Raw genomic sequence first — 20,433 nt, forward strand, 5'->3', positions numbered from 1 at the left:
ATGAACATACACACTGAAACATAAAGTCCTTATGATAGAACATTATTTATTTCCTGACTACTCTCATTTGTTTCTCTGGGGTGGGGATGCAAACATTTATTATTTAGAGTGCACACCATAGACAATTCTGCAAGGAATGCTAGCTTTGCTATTCAACAGTTCAGGTACAACTGATCTTTTCAAAGAAAAAGTCAAGTCAGTTTGAACAATAAACCAGAGTGTTACCTGCACTGTTAGCAAAGAGCTTAGAAACAATTCAGAGAACAGGAGTTTGTAAACATCAGAATTCAATCATAATACTGTAAATGTTATCATAAGTTTATTTTTACAAATGCACCGTGTATGAGTGGTACATTACATATTTTAATACATATTAATTGTTTATGTATGACACTCACATTTTAACCATTGGTGGGTGTAGAACATATGTGTAGCAGTTTTAACTTTATTACCAAGAAAGTTAATTCTGCTTTACTTCACTATCCAACAAGAGACGATATTCCAAAGCTAGAGCTGGCACCAAATCCTGACTGGCAGAAAAAGAAGATGAATTATGGCATTTAAAACTGTGCTTTGTGATTAAAAGTGGATGAGTTAAATAAATGGGCAATTGAAAGAATTGAGACTGGTGCCCGAAATCTATGTCTCTTTTTTGTAATTTATTCACTATTGTTTATATATTCTATTTTGGATTAGATGTTATCCCTAACACAAAAAGACTAACCTAAATTATTAGAATGTCATAGTATTTTTAAGTTAGATGTAAATGGAATACATCATATAAGAACTCAGTATAAAGTATAATAGTGTAAGACTGCAACAATTCAAAGGATAACATTCCTTTCATATAAAAATAAATATGATATACAGTACATTAGTGCTACTTAAACTATTCTTTATTTTAATGCTCAAAATTCCCTTTCTATCTCTGTCTACAGGTACTGTAAAACTTATTTACCGGTCAAATGTTCAAGCTACATTTCCTTGATGCCATTATCTTGGTCTTTATTATTTGGTGCATAAGATGTCCCAGAATTTGTTTTGTATGTGTAATTGTTTTATTCCTAACCTAGAATTAGGAGTGTACACATATGTGATGATGTATTTTTATGGTGTTCTGTGAGATGCATGATATGGACAGAGATGGCCCGAACTGTTCACCGGCGGACAGTTCCTGGCAAATATCGGCTGTTCGCGTCTGTTTGCGAACATATGGCATTCGACCTCCCCCTATACATTCTAATGGAGCCAAAAATTGACCCCTCACCCCAGAGTCAGCAGACACATGGCAGCCAATCAGCTACCCTCTCACCTGGACTGCCCCCCCCCCCCCAACTCTCAGAAAGCAAGCACAGCAGCCATTTTGAAGTCTGTTTGGCTTCTGTGCTCGGCAGAACAGGGAGAGTGTGCTGCTAACAGGGATAGCGTTAGTTAGGCCTGTGTTCTGTGTCTTCAGTGCAGATTATTGCTGCTACCACAGTGTCCTGAACAGCTAATAGCCCTTCTCAAGACTGGTACATCGGTTTTCTTGCTATTGTATTGCTGTTCTGTGTGTACAGTGCACAAGTATGCTGTTGGAGACAGGTCTGCTGGTCCTAGTAGTGCACTGACTAGATAACACAATAATCCTTTACCACCACTACTGGCGACTAATATCTACTACTTCCCTGCATAAGGCCTCACTAGCAGGGCCTATATTTTGAGGTTATTGTTGCACATAGCATAAACCTGTCACCTCACCTGTGTAAAGTGCCAATCAGTTCCTCCCTGGTAGAGTTTTTTTGTTGTTGTTTTTTATATTGTAATATTGTAAAAAAAAGACAGGCAGGGGCAGGCCACACTGCAGGGCTCATAGGGGTCATGCTGATGTGATTTCCTGTGGCCCTAGCATATCACCCCATGTTCAGAGACCACATACCTTGAACACACAAAAAGCCACAGAAGTAGTTGACTGGCTTACACAGCAGCACACCCCCATCTTCTACCGCTTCTGCTAGAAACCTTGCCACAACATCCTCATCCTCCTCTGATATGGGCACTCCCCAACATCACTGAACTACCTCAACCTGAACATAGGGGCTGGAAAGCCTTGATCGCCTGCAATCCCATGAATGTGTTCACAAGCATGGTGACCATCACCATTACGCAAAGATTGCCGCCAAGAGGACTAACATTTACATCCTGGAGGTGTCAACTAGTAAAAACACATTTTCTGCTCACCTGACATTATCACTTAAAGTGAACCTCCAGACTAAAAATCTACTCAGCGGCACTGAAAAGGCTTGGTGTTTCTTTAACAGTTTCACAGCATCAGAACTTTGTTTTTATTACCTAAGCCTAATTATTAGCTATGCAGTAGCTAAGCTCCGCCCCATCAAAGAAAACTGCCTGGGCATTTTTCCCCCAGATGCTGTGCAAAGCATGATGGGATTTCCTATGTTGTTGTTCTGGTTACCTAGCAACTGCGAGGGGTGATCAGGACACAGGACAGTTGGAACAGTGTCTCATGCTCCCTGTCACCTCCTTTCAACCAAAAAGATGGCTGCCCTCATGAATGAAACATTTGCCTGTTCTTTTAAAACAGGGTGGGTAAAAGATTATATTACCTATCTATTTTAATTAACATAACTAATGTAACTTAATGACAGTATGTATGTTTAGGCTGAAGTTCCTCTTTAAGCTCTTTGTGGTTGTTTGTGGTACGGTAGATGTGGCGTTTCATCTGTCAGTGTGAAGTAGGCCTATTCCTTACACTACCTGATCGACGTGTACACGTGTCGGATGTTTTGAAGCACTTTATTCCACAAAGCTGAGCACCGCCATAGCAGTAATGCTATGATGAGCACCCAGGGTAGCAGTAATGTGGGGTTATGGGGGCTGCCAGACCCCAAATTACATCTCCCTCCAAGTTGCGACAACTGGGGGGGGGGAGTATTTAACGCCACCCTCACACTGAACTGAGACGCCATGTACTCGTGATTTCTGCCCTTTAGAGGTTAAAACATGACTCTGGGTCAACTATGTAATTTTTCATAGGACTTTTGCCATGGATCCCCCTCCGGCATGCCACAGTCCAGGTGTTAGGCTCCTTTAAACAACTTTTTCATCACTTTTGTGGCCAAAAACAGTCCCTCTAGGTTTTAGTATTTGCCTGCCTATTAAAGTCTATGGCGGTTTGCTGGTTCGCAAACGTTTGTGGCAAATTACCGGCAAGATACCGAAAATTTCATGTTCATGACATCACTAGATATGGAAATTCCTCCTCTTCCATCCTAGATTGACATATGTAGAGGGACTTATCCTGGAGATAGTTATGTTCTCCAGGGAGAGAGTTTCCCAGAATTAGAAAAAAAGAAGAGTGACACTCTATTCCAAGAAACAATCCAGCCCACAATCATATACACACAGCTCTTTACAATAAAAATAAGGTGATTCTAATTTGTTGTTTTACTATAATAACCACTACAGTTTATGTGCTTTGTAACTCGTTGGTGAAACAGATTTCAACTTTAAAAATTCCTGGGCTTTAAAACTGAACTTAAAGGAGAACTATAAATGAGAAAGATATGGAGGCTGCCATATTTCTTTCCCTTTGAAGTGAGTCACAAGCAAATACAAAAAAAACCAGATACTCAACTAAGGAGAGCGAAGACTCTTGGTCCTGTAGAGCCTTCTCATTACTTCTATGGTTCCCGTGTTCCTCCGCTGGCTCCCCCATTAGCAGTCTCCGACCAATGGGTCAGAGACTGCACTCTCTTACACTGTGGGAGGCTTTGTTTTTTTTTCTGGAACCCGAGTGTTCCCAAAGACAGTCCGCTCTGTACTGCACATGCGCGAGCACACATTCCCGAACACTTGTGCATGCGCAGTATGGAGCGTCCCATCTTCAGGAGCTCTCAGGTTCCTGAAGACTGCCAAAGCCTCCTACAGTGGAAGAGAGAGCAGTCTTTGGCCCATCGGTTGGAGACTGCTAGTGGGGGCTCCCAAAGACTGCCAGTGGTGGGATGTGTGGACCATAGGAGGAACTGTAAGGCTCTATAGGACCCAGAGCCTTCCTTCTCCTTGGATGAGTATCTTTTTTTGTATTTGTTTCATACTCCCTTTAAACAATACCAGTTTCCTGGCAGCCCTGATGGTATATTTGGCTTCAGTAGTGTCTGAATCCCACCAGAAACAAGCATGAAGATAATCTTGTCAGATCTGACAATAATGTCAGAAATACACAATATGCTGCATGCTTTTTCAGGGTCTATGGCTAAAAGTATTATAGGTAGAGAATCAGCTGGATAGCCAGGCAACTGGTATTGTTTAAAACAAAATAAGCATGGTAGCCTCTATATCCCTCTCGTTACAGTTGACCTGTAAGATGTGATAAAAAAGAAAATCTAAACATCATCTTCACATTAAAGCTTCCTATTATCCTAAATCTTTCTCTCATGTTTTCAAAAGCTCTCCTTCTTCCTCAGAGCCACTGAAAGTGCATCAGGGGAGGCAATCATTGTACATACATCATGGAGCTTGGGCAGAAGAGAAGTTTGGTTTTAAGAAGGAGAGCCTTACTGGTCCTGGAGAGGCAAGTAAGTTTTTCACCATATACATTTTTTGGATTTTGCCCAGAGGAAAGGCTTAAGCATCATTTATAAATTTAGGTCATTACTGAGACTTAGTATCCTCATATATTAAAACAGGAAGTCAACCAAAATAGACTTCACTATTACGTGCATAGACACCACATGTGTTACTTTATAATGTTAATAACATTTTTTTTACTTAAATTCTGCTATATATGATGCTTCTAAGCAGATAGAAGAATTTAATTAAAAATATAACCCTCACCTGCAGTAGTTTTGTTTGAATATACATATACTTCGCATTAAGAAGAAGCTACTGCAGGTGAGAGTATTAGCCATTGCATACATACACTAGAAAAATAGGTTAGTACAACTTTAAAATGCCTTTTGTTATCTCACAATAACCACCATTGCTTACGTTCCCTATTTCCTAGAAGTAGACGTGTTAGATGTATTACAGCAGTTAAACAATAAAAGAATAAAGAAAATGATTCAATACTCTTTCCATTACCCATTATTTTCTAGTATGTTGAAAGCAAAAGGTTCAAAGTCAACTACATGTTCTTTATATATATTTTTTATATTTTACTGTGAGTGATAGGCCATGTCTGTATTGATTTTTCAGTTGTATGAGCATTGTAGCATGTGTTTTAAAGGGTAACATACAATATGTTATACCTTTCTTCACCTCTGGTTCGTCTGTAATTGGAGCTTCAGCTTCAATTTCTGTGAGCAGAAAAAAGTATAGAGGAATGAATAAAAAAATATATATATTTCTCATTCTGAATTTGTGCTGAAAAGACAATTTGGAGCCTTGCATGCATTCATTTATTTAGGTTATTTTAGGAATCACTTTGTGTTTAACATAGCAGAAATGAAAATACAATACCTTTTTCTATCTCTGGAACTTCTTTAATTGGAATTTCATCTACAACTTCTATTAAGAGAATTAATAAATAAATAAAACAATGATGTATGTACAAGTTCCAAAATTCTAGATTAGTGTTAAGAGGTCAGTAACATAACTATCAGTAGGTTCCACAACAAGTGTGTTACGAGCTTGTACAGATTGTATCGTACCTTTCTCTACTTTGTCTTCTGGTGCGTCCTCTGTTGGTGGTACCACTTCAATTTCTATGACTAGCAGAAAGTAATAAAACAAGCTAAATATATTTAATACACATTTATTTAAAAATGCTCGTCATAAAACCATACCAGACATGTTTCAAACACAAGCGTAAATACAGATTGTTAACATTCTAAACTTGAAAGATAACTGATAATTGGAAACCCTTTGTCATATCCTAGATATGTTTTAAAAACATGAGAGCAGCAAAGACTACCAATGATAATACCATGTTCTAACAAACAAACTAAAGAATTACAGCTCACCTTGATAAAAAGTATTCTTGTTTTAGTTTTGGATAGCATGAATAAGAAGTAGCAGTAGTACAAGTAGCACTTTGAGTGTAATTTTATTTTTTCTTGACTACATCCCCAACTAAAGATAACTCCTCTCTCTGTCCTGAGAAGTGTGTAAAGTTCCTCAACCGCTGCAAAGGTTACAAAAAACCTACAAATGTATTGTAACATTTAAGAATGTTAGCTCTCCTATCAAGTTTTTAATTATTTCTCTCATTTGTAGTCAGAAACACTTTTTACAAGGTGAGGAGGAGAGAGGAGAGTGGAAGAGCTGACACTAGATAAATTAAGTGGTGTACTTCCAGGGATGACAGTAAATATATATATATATATATATATATATATATATATATATATATATATATATATATATACAGTAAATAATATGTATTGAAATTTTGCAATCTAGCTCCAAAAAACTCCCGAGTTTTCTCCTAGGCGAGAATTTTTCACCTTATCTCTAAATTAACGTTTCCTGTAGATGTCTATAGGAATTTTTTATGATGAGATTCCAGATCCGGCAAAAGTCACTAATATAGTATAATAACCCCTGCTGAGAAGAAACTAATGTGCAACAGTGCACCAGTGCAGGGGTGGCCAGGGGTGTTACAGGGCAGGATGCTGTGGTTGCCCTTCCTTGTGTGCTAGTTGGGAACAGAACGTTATTGTGTGATGTGATACAGCAGGACTGTGAGGAGGGCATGGCAGGTGCGGGCAGCAGTGTCAGGGCTCGTTATACTCCCTGAAAGGATTCCCATTGGTTTGTTAAAGGACCAATAGGAGATGTTGGAGGGTTTGTAATATTTGTAATACTTTATATAGTAAGTATAGTAAGTTCCAGCTGCAAGGATCAGCGTGTGTGGCTCTGTTTGTCGTTAACAAGAGGTTATTGGCTGGGGACATTTCCAGGGATTTCCAGGGAACTTTTTTGTGGAAATGAGTGAAAGGTACCTAGGACCAACATGAAAGCTCTTCAGGCCTTGTATAATTATAGTGGCCTAGCACTGCCAGAAATCCTGTTTTGCCAAATTAAATATATGAAGGGCTGGTTGAAGCATACAGAGCACATATACAAATCAGAATACAGATGATGTCCACAGCATACATCCTCAAATGTATAAATAACCATATATATATATATATATATATATATATATATATATATACACTGTATATATATATATATATGTGTGTGTGTGTGTGTGTGTGTGTGTGTGTGTGTGTGTGTGTGTGTGTGTGTGTGTGTGTGTGTGTGTGTGTGTGTGTGTGTGTGTGTGTGTGTGTGTGTGTGTGTGTGTGTGTGTGTGTGTGTGTGTGTGTGTGTGTGTGTGTGTGTGTGTGTGTGTGTAAGGATTTTTGTAATTAATATAAAAATTCACTGGGTATTTTTACTTTATGATCCTTAGTAATAAATAAGTGGGGGCACATAAATGACCTACACTTGCATACTCAGCAGGGAACTTTCCAACCCCTTTTTTCAAAAATACTCTCCATGTTAAAAATCATGAGGGTGAGTATTCTCAGGGCGAAAAAACGCCAACACTGCCAGCTCTGACTTCTTGGGCAATGCTGGCTCGAAGAAATTTGGAAGTAGTTACACTGTGTGTGTTTTTTTTTATTGAATTTTTATTCATGTAAAAAAAAAAAACCTTAATGTACAGCACACAAGCACTTAATATGCATACCCTGTGGAAAATATTAAATACCATGCATCTCGTATACATCTCAGGGCATGCACTGTTTCCTTATTCATTTCAATAGAGCCACACATTGCTGCTCATGCAGCTAGGCATAGTTTTTGCTGTGCAGGAAACTATTGTAGCATCTGCATGATTCAGCTACTTGCTCGATGAGCAGATTATACTGCAAATTGAAAACTGAAATTCATCATTTAATAGTTTAATAGTACATAAACCTCACAGCGTATGTCAATAAATGCATTTAAACAGTAGCTTAGCTAAGGAGCTGTGGGACCTGATGCAAGTTTTACATGGGGCTCCCCAAGCACTCTATTGATATGGTGCACCAACACCTGCCAACGACAACCACAGTGTCAGAGGTGCAAGAAGGGGATGGGGAACAGTTTGTTAATGATTACAACTATTAAACATATCTATAGACGTGATCATTATGAGCACAGGACCAATATAGAGCTAGTACTGCAGTTGAGGGAGGGCCGATCAGGGCCCCCTCTGGCCCAAAAGCCCCGATGTGGTTGCAACCTCTGCAACTCCTATTGCTACGCCCCTGCATTTAAATCATTGTTGTTTGGTTTTTTGGTTTACATACCTTTAGGTTCTTCTTCTTCTTCCTCTGGTTTTGAGGGTTCCTCTGTGAAAGACAATATTAAAGTGCCCATTACTTAATACAGTTTTCAAAGTAGTAACTACTAGAAAGGAGGTTTCAGTGGTATAAAATGATATCTAAGTAAACAATGTACTAATTTAAAGGACTACTGTAGGGGTAGGGAGGAAAAGTGTTGAACTTACCTGGGGCTTCTAAAGGTCCCCCGCAGACATCCTGTGCCCGCACAGCCATTCACCAATGCTCCGATCCCCGCCACTGGTTCACTTCTGGAATTTCTGACTTTAAAGTCGGAAAACCACTGAGCTTGCGTGGCTGTGTCATGTGATATCACCAGGAGTGAATTGCGCCGGCCCAGTACGGTCTGTGCCTGCACAATACCCTCCTGGAAGACATCAGCAGGAGCGAGGACACATGCAGGCACAGTGGTTTTCCGACTTTAAACTTGGAAATTCCAGAAGTGAACCGGAGGCGTGACCTGCGGGGGATCATTAGAAGCCCCAGGTAAGTTCAACTCTTTTTCCCCCTAATTAGGTCTATTTTGGCTAATGTAATTAGCAGTTGCAACCCAGCTGCTTTAAATATTCATAGATCTAGATAAAACAAGAAAAAGGTTTTGGAAATTCTTGTCAAACCTGAATGTTATTCTACATCTTGTCCTGAAAAAAAGGCCAAAAAAGGCCATACAAGAATAAAATGATACCTTTTTAAATGATTACTCATTGCTTTGGCTCCTATAAACCACAGTTTGCAAATGCTTTGGCTTATAATAATGCTTTAAATATTTCCACGATTTATGGTACATTAAAAGGTTCTCCAAAAGTAAATACAGTTTTCTTAAATGGAAATCTATTATCAAGAGAGAGCCCTTTGGTCATGTGGTAGTTCACTAATTAAATAAAATCTAAAATAAATAAAGTCTAAATTAATACGAAATACAAACAAAACCATAATATCAAATGTATTTCATGTTTGGCAATGCTGAATAGTTATCTATAGCATGCAGGCCCAGCACAGTGGTGATGACTGGGGACTCTATGCAGCCTTCTGATATATCCCGCACACACATACTGTAAACTAGATTATGAACTTTCTGAATGAACTTTATGGCTTAATTCAGAGTATTAATGAAATACACCAAGCATGATGAACCTAGTCTCTCCAGGGCTCTGCCTCTGACACAGCAGAATAGGGTTCAAATCTCAGCTCTTCCTGTTCAGTAAGTCAGCACCTACTCAGTAGGAGACTTTGGGCAAGACTCTGAAAAACACTGCTATTGCCTATAGAGTGCATTCTCGTGGCTGCCGCTCTGGTGCTTTGAGTCTGCCAGGTGAAAAGCATGATATAAATGTTCTGTGCCTTGTCTTGTCTTTTCTCCAGGAATGAATATATATGTGCAATCATTTTTGACAAATATGTTGTCTATTAGAATATTAAAGTTTGCAAACATCAACTTGACCATAGATCAAGATGCTGAAAGGTTAATTAGCAATTGTGTGATTATGGACACAAGCAATAAAAAGTTTGCCACAGGCCCAAAACAACTTGGATTTATTATTGTTTAAAAAAATTCTAATTTTGGTATGTATATATAATTGCAATCCCACAACTACTTATTCAATAACCTTTCAACAACTGTTATTATAGCCTGGCATGACCCAGGTGAGGACTGTAATCTTTTGCTACCCAATTGCAGGCAGTTTAAGCAAAATCCAGTTCCAGGTTTGCAAGACCTCTTCAGTAACAATGAATGGGCAAAAACTAATTTCAGGTAAAACTAAAATGGACAAAATCTAGTTTCAGGTGAAACTAACACAGAGCTTTGGGAGATGCAGGCCGCAGAACAGGGAGTTAATTCAACTTGGTTGCCACCTCTGGTCACAGTGCTCCATGCCCTTCTACATCCTCACAAATCTCTCTCCTGCACCTAATACTTTTTCCTTTAGCCTTTGAAGGAGGAGGTATCAGCAGGACTTAGAGGGGTGTACAGCGTGGTATCTAAATGTAGAAACTAAAGGGAGTTAACCCAGCCTGCCATGCCCTGCATCTACTAACACTCTAAACTGCATTTTGCTTGTACTTGCTCATCCCTACTTTTTCAGTACTACAATGATCTTCAGCCTTGGAGAACCTTGGTAAATTAAGCTTATTGTGCTTAACCTAAACTTGGAGATTTTATATTTCTTGTTTACCTTTTACTTCAGTGACTGGTGGTTTTTCTTCTGGCTCAACAGGTTCTGATAAACAGAAGAATCAGGAAAATACCTTTACATTTTCTAAATGCAGTTTCTTACATCTTAAATATAATTATAGTACTGGTGTTGTTCATTTTTAGTATACTTCAGTATCAAATAAAATATTTTGTTTGCCCTTTTAAAGCAAATGTAAGAACAGATGAACAGAGAGATAGTAACATTGCAAATGTACAATAGCTCTTGAGGGAACAATTTACAGAAAGATTTGCCAGTACACAGCATTTCCTCATACACCCAATCAGCTGTACAAGAATTCAGGAGAATAAAACCGTCTCCTTAATGTGACTTTTTTCTTCTTTCAGCTTGTTCAGTTTTATTTAATTTGCATGTAACATGCAATAATAAAAGAAAAGTGACAGTGTGTTTTAATTAAATAAAAACTATTTTCTAAGTATTTCATTATACAGTAGAAGCTTTATACCAACCCCCAGGATCATTGACAGAAATATACTGAATCTCTGTATTTGCTGTAAGTAAATATGAGAAGCCAGCAGAGGAAAAATGCTCACAACTGGCTATGGGGAAACCATTGTCTACACTGTTTCAATGCATGCACTTGACATTTTACCAAATGACTTAAGACTAAAACTACACTGTGGTCCTACTTTACTATGTCAGGGACTTGCTTCCTCCTACAGTATAAACACAAAGCAATAGGATGGCAGAAGAGTCAGGCTGGTGGGAAGGTAGGGATCCTAGTCCTGGTAGGCAAGGAGGCAATGTTTTCATGGCACCACAGGTCTAACACTTTCCATGGGACTGGCATCCAGAGACAGTGAGAGATCCATGTAATGGATAGGAGCCTTGGTTTTAAATAAATTTACTTTGGCAAGTATATATATTTTTTTCAACAATGATTTTTATTGAGTTGAATTGAAGTAGATAACACGATTATGTCCAGTGACATAACATACTAATTCAAGACGATACACGCCATAAAATAAGACAGTACATGCAGTTATATCTATTTTTCCAGCACAAGTTTTTCATCTATACTGATGTGCAGTATGGAACAAAAACAGAGAATAATACAATTCAATAGAACAATATTATTCCCCAGTGATTTGGATTGACTACACACTGAGTGCAAACTTCTTGACCAGTAATCAATACCATTTCTGGCTGACTGGGAGAATGGTGCCTCTCAGCAGACCTGTGTGATTGCCGGTGTGGTCCTTAGACCTATCAATCAAAACTTGATCCACTGCTATCTTTGTTACATTCTAATTCAAGTTTTGCCAACTGGAGGAAATAGCCAACAAAAAGGAGTAAATGAAAAAGGATACAAATTCTGCATATTAAAAGTTATTTTGTATCCCTAAAACTTAAAATATGAATTAGAGAAAGAACTTGCTTCTTGGCAAGTATATTTTATTTCTCAAGGTCTATTTTTTATATTAACATTCTGCTCACCTGCCAACAAAGGCAAGAAAGAAGAATGAATATAGCTCTACTTTTTAGCAAGTTCAGGTCTGGCAGATGCAGTGCTGTTATTTGTGGTCAAAACAACGTTTTAGGTTTCTTGGCTGCTGTATCTGTGATATGTCCTTTTGAGCAGGATTAAAGTAGGATGCAGAGAAGAGTTAGTGGAAGAGAAAAAAAAGAACACTTCTCTTAAGACATTTTCTAAACTCTACTGAGATCATGCAGTGATTATTTTGGGATATTTGTGGGGCACCAAAGTATAATTTATAAGTGGTCAGAAACTTGTAAATAACTCTTGAAAAAATAAAGTTACATTAAAACCAAGCACACCATTGTTTTTCTTGTGAAATTTCCAATAAGTTTGATGTGTCACATGAACCTCTTCCTATTGAAAAAACAAAAGTTGGATTCAAAATGGCCAACTTCAAAATGGCCGGCATGGTCACCACCCATCTTGAAAAGTTTCCCCCATCACATATACTAACGTGCCACAAACAGGAAGTTGATATCACCAACCATTCCCATTTTATTAATCTGTATCCATATAAATGGCCCACCCTGTATATTACCAGTATATTACCAGTACCAGTTGCCTTTCAGCCCTGCTGGTCTATTTGGCTAATTCACACCAGAAACAACCATGGAGCTAATCTTGTCAGATTTGACAAAAGTGTCAGAAACACTTGATCTGCTGCATGCTTGTTCAGGGTCTATGGATAAAAGTATTAGAGGCATAGGATCAGCAGGACTATCAGGCACTGGAATTGCTTAAAAAGGTAATACATATGGCATCCTCCATATGCCTCTTGCTTCAGGTTCAATTTGAACTCCTTTATTTTCCATTTACTAATATTTTGGATAATGCTGGAACAGGGAAGTATGATTTTTGTAAGTCCTCAAAGCATACCTGAATTGACATGTTAAAATAAAAATGAGTACATATATCACCTATCCTTAGAACTTGTGTTCCTTTTTTATTTTTTCATTGAAATCGTTAATAAACAAATGTTTTCTACTGTATGTGTAGCCAGGGAAACTGAATTACAGTTGAATATCAGTTGCAGCTCTCCTGTTTTGTAATCAAAAGCCCAAACACTTCAATCTGGGTGAACACACGCTACTGATAACAGGATAGTACAGAAAAGTTCAAAAGGTCCTTATTTCTCTCTGTTTTTAAGCCAAATGAACCAGCTCATATCCATATGCCATGGCTAAGGTTGCCATTTCAGACTTAAAATGTAACCCCTTGAAGAAGAACTGTCACGAAAATCTTAAAATTTAAAACACATAAAAAAAACAAATAAAAAGTACTTTTCTTCCTGAGTAAAATGAGCCATAAATTACTTCTCTCCTATATTGCTGGCATTTACAGTAAGTAGTAGAAATCTGACATTACCGACAGGCTTTGGAGTGGTCCATCTCTCCATAGGGGATTCTCAGCATGGCCTTTATTCTTTATCAAGACACTCCCTGAAAAAACATTTATGCAAAGGTGCTGACCAGCCTCCCTGCTCACCATACACTTTTTTGGCAGTTGGATATAGCAACTGTCATTCACTAAGTGCATTTTGTAAATAAAGAACCCCCCATGAAGAGATGGGCTAATCCAAAACCTGTCGGTTCGGTCATATTTCTACTACCTAATGTAAGTAACGGCAACATAGGAGAAAAGTCATTTATGGCTCATTTTACTCTGGAAGAAACATACTTCTTAACCATTTACCGCCATCCTAACGTATTAAAACGTCATGCTTACCGCTATTAACAGCAACATGACGTTTTAATACGTCGCGCATTCCCGCCGCTGCTACCGCCGTGTGTCCGCCGCTACCGCCGCCATTACCATCGGGATCCCGTGCTGGGTGATTGGGGAAGAGGACCGAACAGTCCTCTACCCAATCGCAGTGCCTGGAGTGAATGGACGTGACCGCGAACAGCGGCTACGTCCATTCACATAAACAGGAAATGTAACAGTTTAATAAAGTGTAAAAAAAAAAAAAAAAAAAAGTGAACACGTCCTATGAGTGTTCACTAGCGCCATCTTGTGGCCAAAAAGTATATTACACCTACAAAATACATACATTTTCAAGTATATACACATCATTAATAAAATTACACTTCCAACCCTCCCCCCCAAAAAAAACACTTGTAAAAAAAAAAATCAGCTTAAAAAAATAAATAAATAGTTGCCTTAGGGACTCAGCTTTTTTTATTCTATATTTTATAGGGGAAATTTAATTTTAATTTATTACATAGGGGCTTGTAATTATGGCCAGAACAAACAGAAAAATAACCACTTATATTATAAAATAATATACTGTCGCCATACATTGTGGTAGGGACATAATCTAAACGGTTTAATTATCGGGACCACTGGGCAAATAAAACGTGTTTGTTTTATCCACAGGAGAATGTTTAATTTTAAAACTATAAAGGCTGAACACTGAGAAATAATGATTTTTTTTCTTTTTTTTTTGTTTTTCTCATTAAAATGCATTTAGAATAAAAAAATTCTTAGCAAAATGTACTATCCACAGAAAGCCTAATTGGTGGCGAAAAAAACGAGGTATAGATCATTTTCTTGTGATAAGTAGTAATAAAGTTATTAGGGAATAAAAGGGAGGAGCGCTGACAACTGAAAATTGTTCTGGTCCGTTAGGATAAAAACCCTTGGGGGTGAACTGGTTAATTGTATGTGTTTATGTATATTTTAAGATTTTAAATAGAAAATGAGAATATGAAATGTCAAAAAAGTTTTATTTACCGTAACTACTACACATATCATTAAATATCTCAGAAGTTTATTAATTCTGGTTTGCTAAACATAATCACAATGTACCTTGCTGAGGTTGCACTGTAGGTATCTCCTCTTCTTTTTCAGGTTCTGTGATCAAAATAGTAACACAATAGTAACAACATTTTAGACACATAGATACATGGAGTTATGCACATGCATACATATACAATTTATGGTGTTACCTTTCAATTCTACTGGGTGTTCTCTTGCTATGGGTGCCTCCACAACTTTTAAAAAAGTTAAAAAAATAATAATAATAATCAAAGTAGATTCTATTAAAGAAACTATTCTCCCATATAAAATGTAGTATAATATAAATTAATGATAGATCAAATTAGATAGCACATATTAAACTGTAGACTGATCACAAATATCTCCCTAACATTCCATCTAAGCCACGTGGAATAGCAGAACACTGATCATCATTCTGTTCTCTTCACTCATACGCACACACTCTTAGAATAATAACATTGTACAGTGTTCCTTAGGGACTATGCTAGAGTAATACAGAATCAGAAAGTGATCCACAGCACAACCCTTCTTATCATAGTCTTTGCACAGTGAATAAAGGGAAGTGAATGAAAGAAGAATGAAGACCAATCAAACAGTGGTAACAGGTCTATTTGAAAATGCATAACTAGATCAAAATGGAACTCCAGTTTTATGGGTTAAACCATTATGTAATATTAACTCCATTTAGCATTTAAAGCACACCTGAACTGAGGATGATATGGAATCTAATATATTTATTTTCTTTTAAACAATGCAGGTTGCCTGCCTTTCCTTCTGAGCCTCTGCCTCTAATATGGATGATAATTGCTGCCTTAAACCATTGTTGGGACACTTTTTTTTACAGATTCTCAACCAACCCGGAATGTAATACTTTTAGCAATAGATCTCAAACAAACATGTAAACCAGGTGTTTTTGAATGAAGTCTGACTGGATTAGCTACATGCATTTTTCAGGTGTGTGATTCAGACAGTCCTGCAGCTAAAGTGATCAGCAGGACTGCCAGGCAACTGGTATTATTTAAAAGGAAATACATATGGCAGACACCAAATATCTCTCACTTCAGGTATACACTATGTTTAGCATAACCACAACAAAACTTTTAGGTAAGGCTGTAGTTTGTACATAAAAATGGTATTTACAGATTGTTTAATAATATTTTACTTGCTGTACCATGTTAGTGATTTTTTTTTTAAATTTGACTTAATTATTTGAGATGTGATTGCTGAAGGATGTGTGAAAGTCTAATATTAATCATTACTACTACACTTTTAACCCATTTTCTAGTCATCATTACTGTATCCATGCATTAATAACTGTAAATAAAAGGGAGCAAAGAGAGAAAAATCAAGCACAACTTACAAGAAAGACCAGCAATTAAACAAATAGAACTGCACTAATATAGCAATTGAATTGTTTTGAATACTTATATATAAACATTTTGTTTCTGAAATATTCTGCCCATGAGACAATGCTTCCTTCTTTCTACACAAAAGTGTTCTTTATAGCTCCAGAGATGCCATCATAGGTAGAAGATTTATTTCAGAGTATAAAAGATGCCAACAAAAGAATGACATTAATACACTCACAGGGAGGCCCAGGAGTTTGTAAACCAACTCCATATATACACTTATGTTTTATGGCTGCAATATAAATGTTATGTGCAGTTTGTGTATTTTTCATCATATCTATGGCACTCTTCCAGACAGCAGGAAAAATGCATGCTGCAGCGCGTATCAGTCTCTTCGCAAAACATTCTAATTCTTAGAAGGAACCCGAGGTGTGAGACCTATGGAAGCTGCCCTATTTATTTCCTTTTAAACAATACTAGTTGCCTGGCTGTCCTGCTGATGTTTCTGGTCAGTAGGGTCTAAATCACACACCTGAAACAAGCATGCAGCTAATATTGTCAGATTAGTCATAGATATCTGATCTGCATGCTTGCTTATGGTCTATGGCTTAAAGTTTTAGAAGCAGATTAGCGGCTCACAATCTAATCCCTATAATAGTCATATATATTGTGTAATGTATGTACCTTAGTCTAGTGTAAATATAGGGGGAAGCCAATTAAAGGAACGTTATTGACTAACATGTTTTTTTTTCAATTGAGATAGGAATAATTTGGAAAGTGCTGTTAAGTATGAGTGTATACATTTGAATGCTTATCTTTTTGCTTACTTTTATCTAATTCCTTTCACACTTCAGTGTCGCCAAAACTGACCCTGAGTGAACCATGAGGAGAGGGGGATTTCCTTACAATACATCTGTTAACCCTGTGTGTGAGAAAAAGCTCTCAAAGAGCTGTCTGCAGAGAGCAGAAGAAATGTATCTTATGTGCAACATAAACATTTGTAAGTGTGTGTGAAACCATAGCTCATATAACTCTGCTTCAATATTACACTGTTCTTAGCATGTCAGACTGCAGAGATTCATACCTTTTGCAAATGAGACATTCCAAACGCAGCTAAAATCTACACACAATGAATTACAGCTTTTGTCTCTGGTATTTAAAATGAAAAGTAGGAAAATGTTTACACAGCTACTTCGACATTATTTGCACATTGTCATTTTAGAACACTTAGTTTAATACTGTTCCTTTAATGTATCTGTATGTTTTTGGTTGTGTATGTATCCCTGTTTATTGTCCAGCATTTTGGGGTCCCTTTGAGTTTAACGGAAATGGCAGAATTCCACAGAATTCCGCTCCTTGGAAAAACGGAATTCTATCAGATTTGGAATTCGGTAATTCCAATCATTTATAGTGGTTGTGCTCAGAGGCAAAATGTCATCGGTTTTTAACCTGATAAGTGCATAGTTCAGTTGGACATCTAAAGGGACCTAACGTTGATCAATTCTGTCTTGCTGAGGTAAATAAACTTCTTTATTTTTCAACGCATCCATTTCATCAGTTATCTGAATTGCCAAAATATCCTCAGTAAGTCTGATTGATTGATTGATGTCATCAATTGTAAAAGTGTGCTCTGTGATTTCATTTTAGCATCACAGCAAGAAACCAATACCTGTTACTGGCAGAGTAACTTTCTCCTCCTCTTTTTCTGGCTCTAGAAGGAATCAAAAGAAAAATAATTAATAATAATGTTGATTTTTTTCAGATACATTATCCATTTCAGTATACAAAGATGTCGAAGTGTAGCACACTTCTGGCAAATAAAACATGGTACATTCTGCAAATAATTAAAATGGATATTCCCATTCATTAAAAAATCACATACTATTATATTGTAGTTTGTGCTCCATAACAACCCCCTCCCCCCAAAAGTGGGGAGAAAAGTCTGTGTATCTTATGGGCCAAACAATGCACACTTGGGCTGGAGCCCCTTCTCAGATCCCACAGGGGTGCTAGTCTGGTGTCCTGTTGCTTTGGATCTGGTGGGTAAGCTGTCACTTTGCTCTTTAACCACTTGAGGACCACAGTGGTAAACCCCCCTAAAGACCAGGCCAATTTTAACTAAAATGGCCACTGCAGCTTTAAAGCCAAGTTGCAGGGCCGCACAACACAGCACACAAGTGATCCCCCCCCCCTTTTCCCCCCACCAACAGAGCTCTCTGTTGGTGGGGTCTGATCACCCCCCAGGTGTTTGTTTTTGTTTTAGTAAATATTTATTTGTCGAGACTTCCGGTTCCGGTGCCTGCATGAACGGTTGCAACTGAGAGGAGCTCCGAGCAGCCGTCTATGAAACAGTGGCCTTGCCACACCTAAACGCCATGCGAGAGATACGGAGGGTGGCCCACAGTCCACAATCACTAAACTACTAGCCCCCAAGATCGGCGCAGTCATCCAGTAACTGAGACAAGTAAGGAGATTCTCATGCTGAGCACCCAGCCCAAGATGGCGCAACCGCCGGAGAAGAAGCAGGCAGGTTCTCCTTACAAAGACAAAGAAGATGAAGACTGGGGAACAGACTCGGATGAGTTCGAGGAGAGACCGAACATCCACCTCAAAGATGCTGACCATCGGAGCATCGCTAAAGAGGTAGCCAAGCGTATTGCACCAGACTTACAAACGATAGTGGAGGCCGCAGTCATGAGGTCCTTGGCGGCCATTAACCAAAAGCTGCAGAAGCACTCCAAGCAGATCCATGAGGCAGAAACCAGACTTGAGCGCTGCGAAACAGATCTACAAAAAGCCCAAAACACCATCAAGGATCTGACTACAGAAAACACAGGCTTTAAAGAAAAACTAGACGACCTGGAGAATCGCTCACGTCGCAATAATTTAAGAATTATCGGAGTACCTGAATCGTGCAAGCCGGGGGACCTACAGACACTCTGCGAAACCACCATACCAGAGGCCTTAAAAATCATAGCTCCACTACGAGTAGAGAGAGTGCACAGAGTGGGACCTCCCAAAGAAAACAACGTAAAGTCCTCAAGAACTGTGATCGTTAGATACTTGGATTACAATGATAAAATGAAAATATTAAATACATATAAGGCCCTGAGGGAATCCTTCAAATTATCTGGGATGACTTTACGCATATTCAATGATTATTCAGCAGAGGCCACAAAAAAGCGTCAGCTCTTCAGTGCAGTCTGTACAGAACTCTATCACCGACAGATGAAATTTGCCTTGCTCTATCCGGCATTGCTTAAAGTTACGGAAGAAGACAACAACATCTTGTTCTTTCGGGAACCAAAAGAAGCCCGTACGTACCTTAAAAACCTGCCACCTTTACTACCACCGGCGGAGTCCGCAGAAGGAGATGGGTAAAGTACGGAAACAGATACAAGTCTGCTACGCTGGGCTGGTATGCCCCTGTTTAAAGCACTAAAACATTGTTTGTCTCTTTCTTTTAATATATCACCGAAATGTGAAACTATTGTTTATCTTGCTAAATCCTGGTTAATATGGTGGACAAACTGTATCTTTAAGACGGCAGCAAGGAAGCAAAAGACTTCGTAGACTTTTTTTTTCATGCAGGAAAAAAGAGAAGTCCATAACGAAGGAATGGTAAACCTGTTGTACTCGGGGAGTTTGAGAGATGAGAATTGTATTTCGTTAACAGTCTATACCCTTAGAAAATGTTTTAGCTCTACTCTCAGAAATAAGTTTTATTTTAATGATTCAGATTTAGGGATGGGGGAGGGATTAGAAGGGGGAAAGGTATCTGCTCTGTAATTTAAACACAAAACCGAGGATAGGGTAGAATTGGAGAAGGATGACATGGGCCCTACCAATTGTATAACCATACTTAAAGATAAACCATGGTAATTAACATCTATTCATGGAATGTGAAGGGGCTACGATCACCTGCCAAAAGAGGCCAAATACTAAGACACCTGAAAAGCCTCCAGGCAGATGTGACACTACTGCAGGAGACACATTTGGGCATATCAGAAATGTCATTTATGAAAAAAAAGTGGGTAGCACATGTAGTGGGCTCCCCTGCCCTGGGAAAAAAAGCGGGAATTCTGATCCTGGTAAAAAAATCACTGAGGGCGGAAATCTTGGAATCGGGTTCGGATGAGGAGGGGAGATGGGCCTATGTCACCCTTCAACTACCGGGGGAAACATATACAATATTTAATGTGTATGGACCAAACACTAACCCTAAAGCTTTCATGCAGTCGGTGCAATGGAAATTGACGGAAAAATCTTTTTCCAATTTGATAGTGGGAGGAGATTTT

General features: G+C 38.3%; 1 protein-coding gene across 50 annotated transcripts in view; it reads right to left on the minus strand.

Annotated features, from left to right (window-relative positions):
• LOC137503854 (titin homolog) overlaps positions 1–20,433 on the minus strand; it is a 1,065,379-nt gene that overhangs the window by 437,919 nt on the left and 607,027 nt on the right. For 49 of the 50 annotated variants that reach the window (XM_068231415.1, XM_068231409.1, XM_068231432.1 and 46 more), the window contains 8 exons: positions 17,805–17,846; positions 14,957–15,001; positions 14,817–14,861; positions 10,490–10,534; positions 8,283–8,324; positions 5,652–5,711; positions 5,461–5,508; positions 5,250–5,297 (listed from right to left, as the gene is read on the minus strand). In XM_068231415.1, coding sequence (XP_068087516.1) covers positions 5,250–5,297; positions 5,461–5,508; positions 5,652–5,711; positions 8,283–8,324; positions 10,490–10,534; positions 14,817–14,861; positions 14,957–15,001; positions 17,805–17,846 — 375 coding nt within the window. The remainder of the gene's footprint in view (positions 1–5,249; positions 5,298–5,460; positions 5,509–5,651; positions 5,712–8,282; positions 8,325–10,489; positions 10,535–14,816; positions 14,862–14,956; positions 15,002–17,804; positions 17,847–20,433) is intronic. The other variant, XM_068231417.1, reaches the window with a different exon arrangement.

The sequence above is a fragment of the Hyperolius riggenbachi genome, chromosome 4 (genome assembly GCF_040937935.1).
Source record: "Hyperolius riggenbachi isolate aHypRig1 chromosome 4, aHypRig1.pri, whole genome shotgun sequence".
NCBI lineage: Eukaryota > Metazoa > Chordata > Amphibia > Anura > Hyperoliidae > Hyperolius > Hyperolius riggenbachi.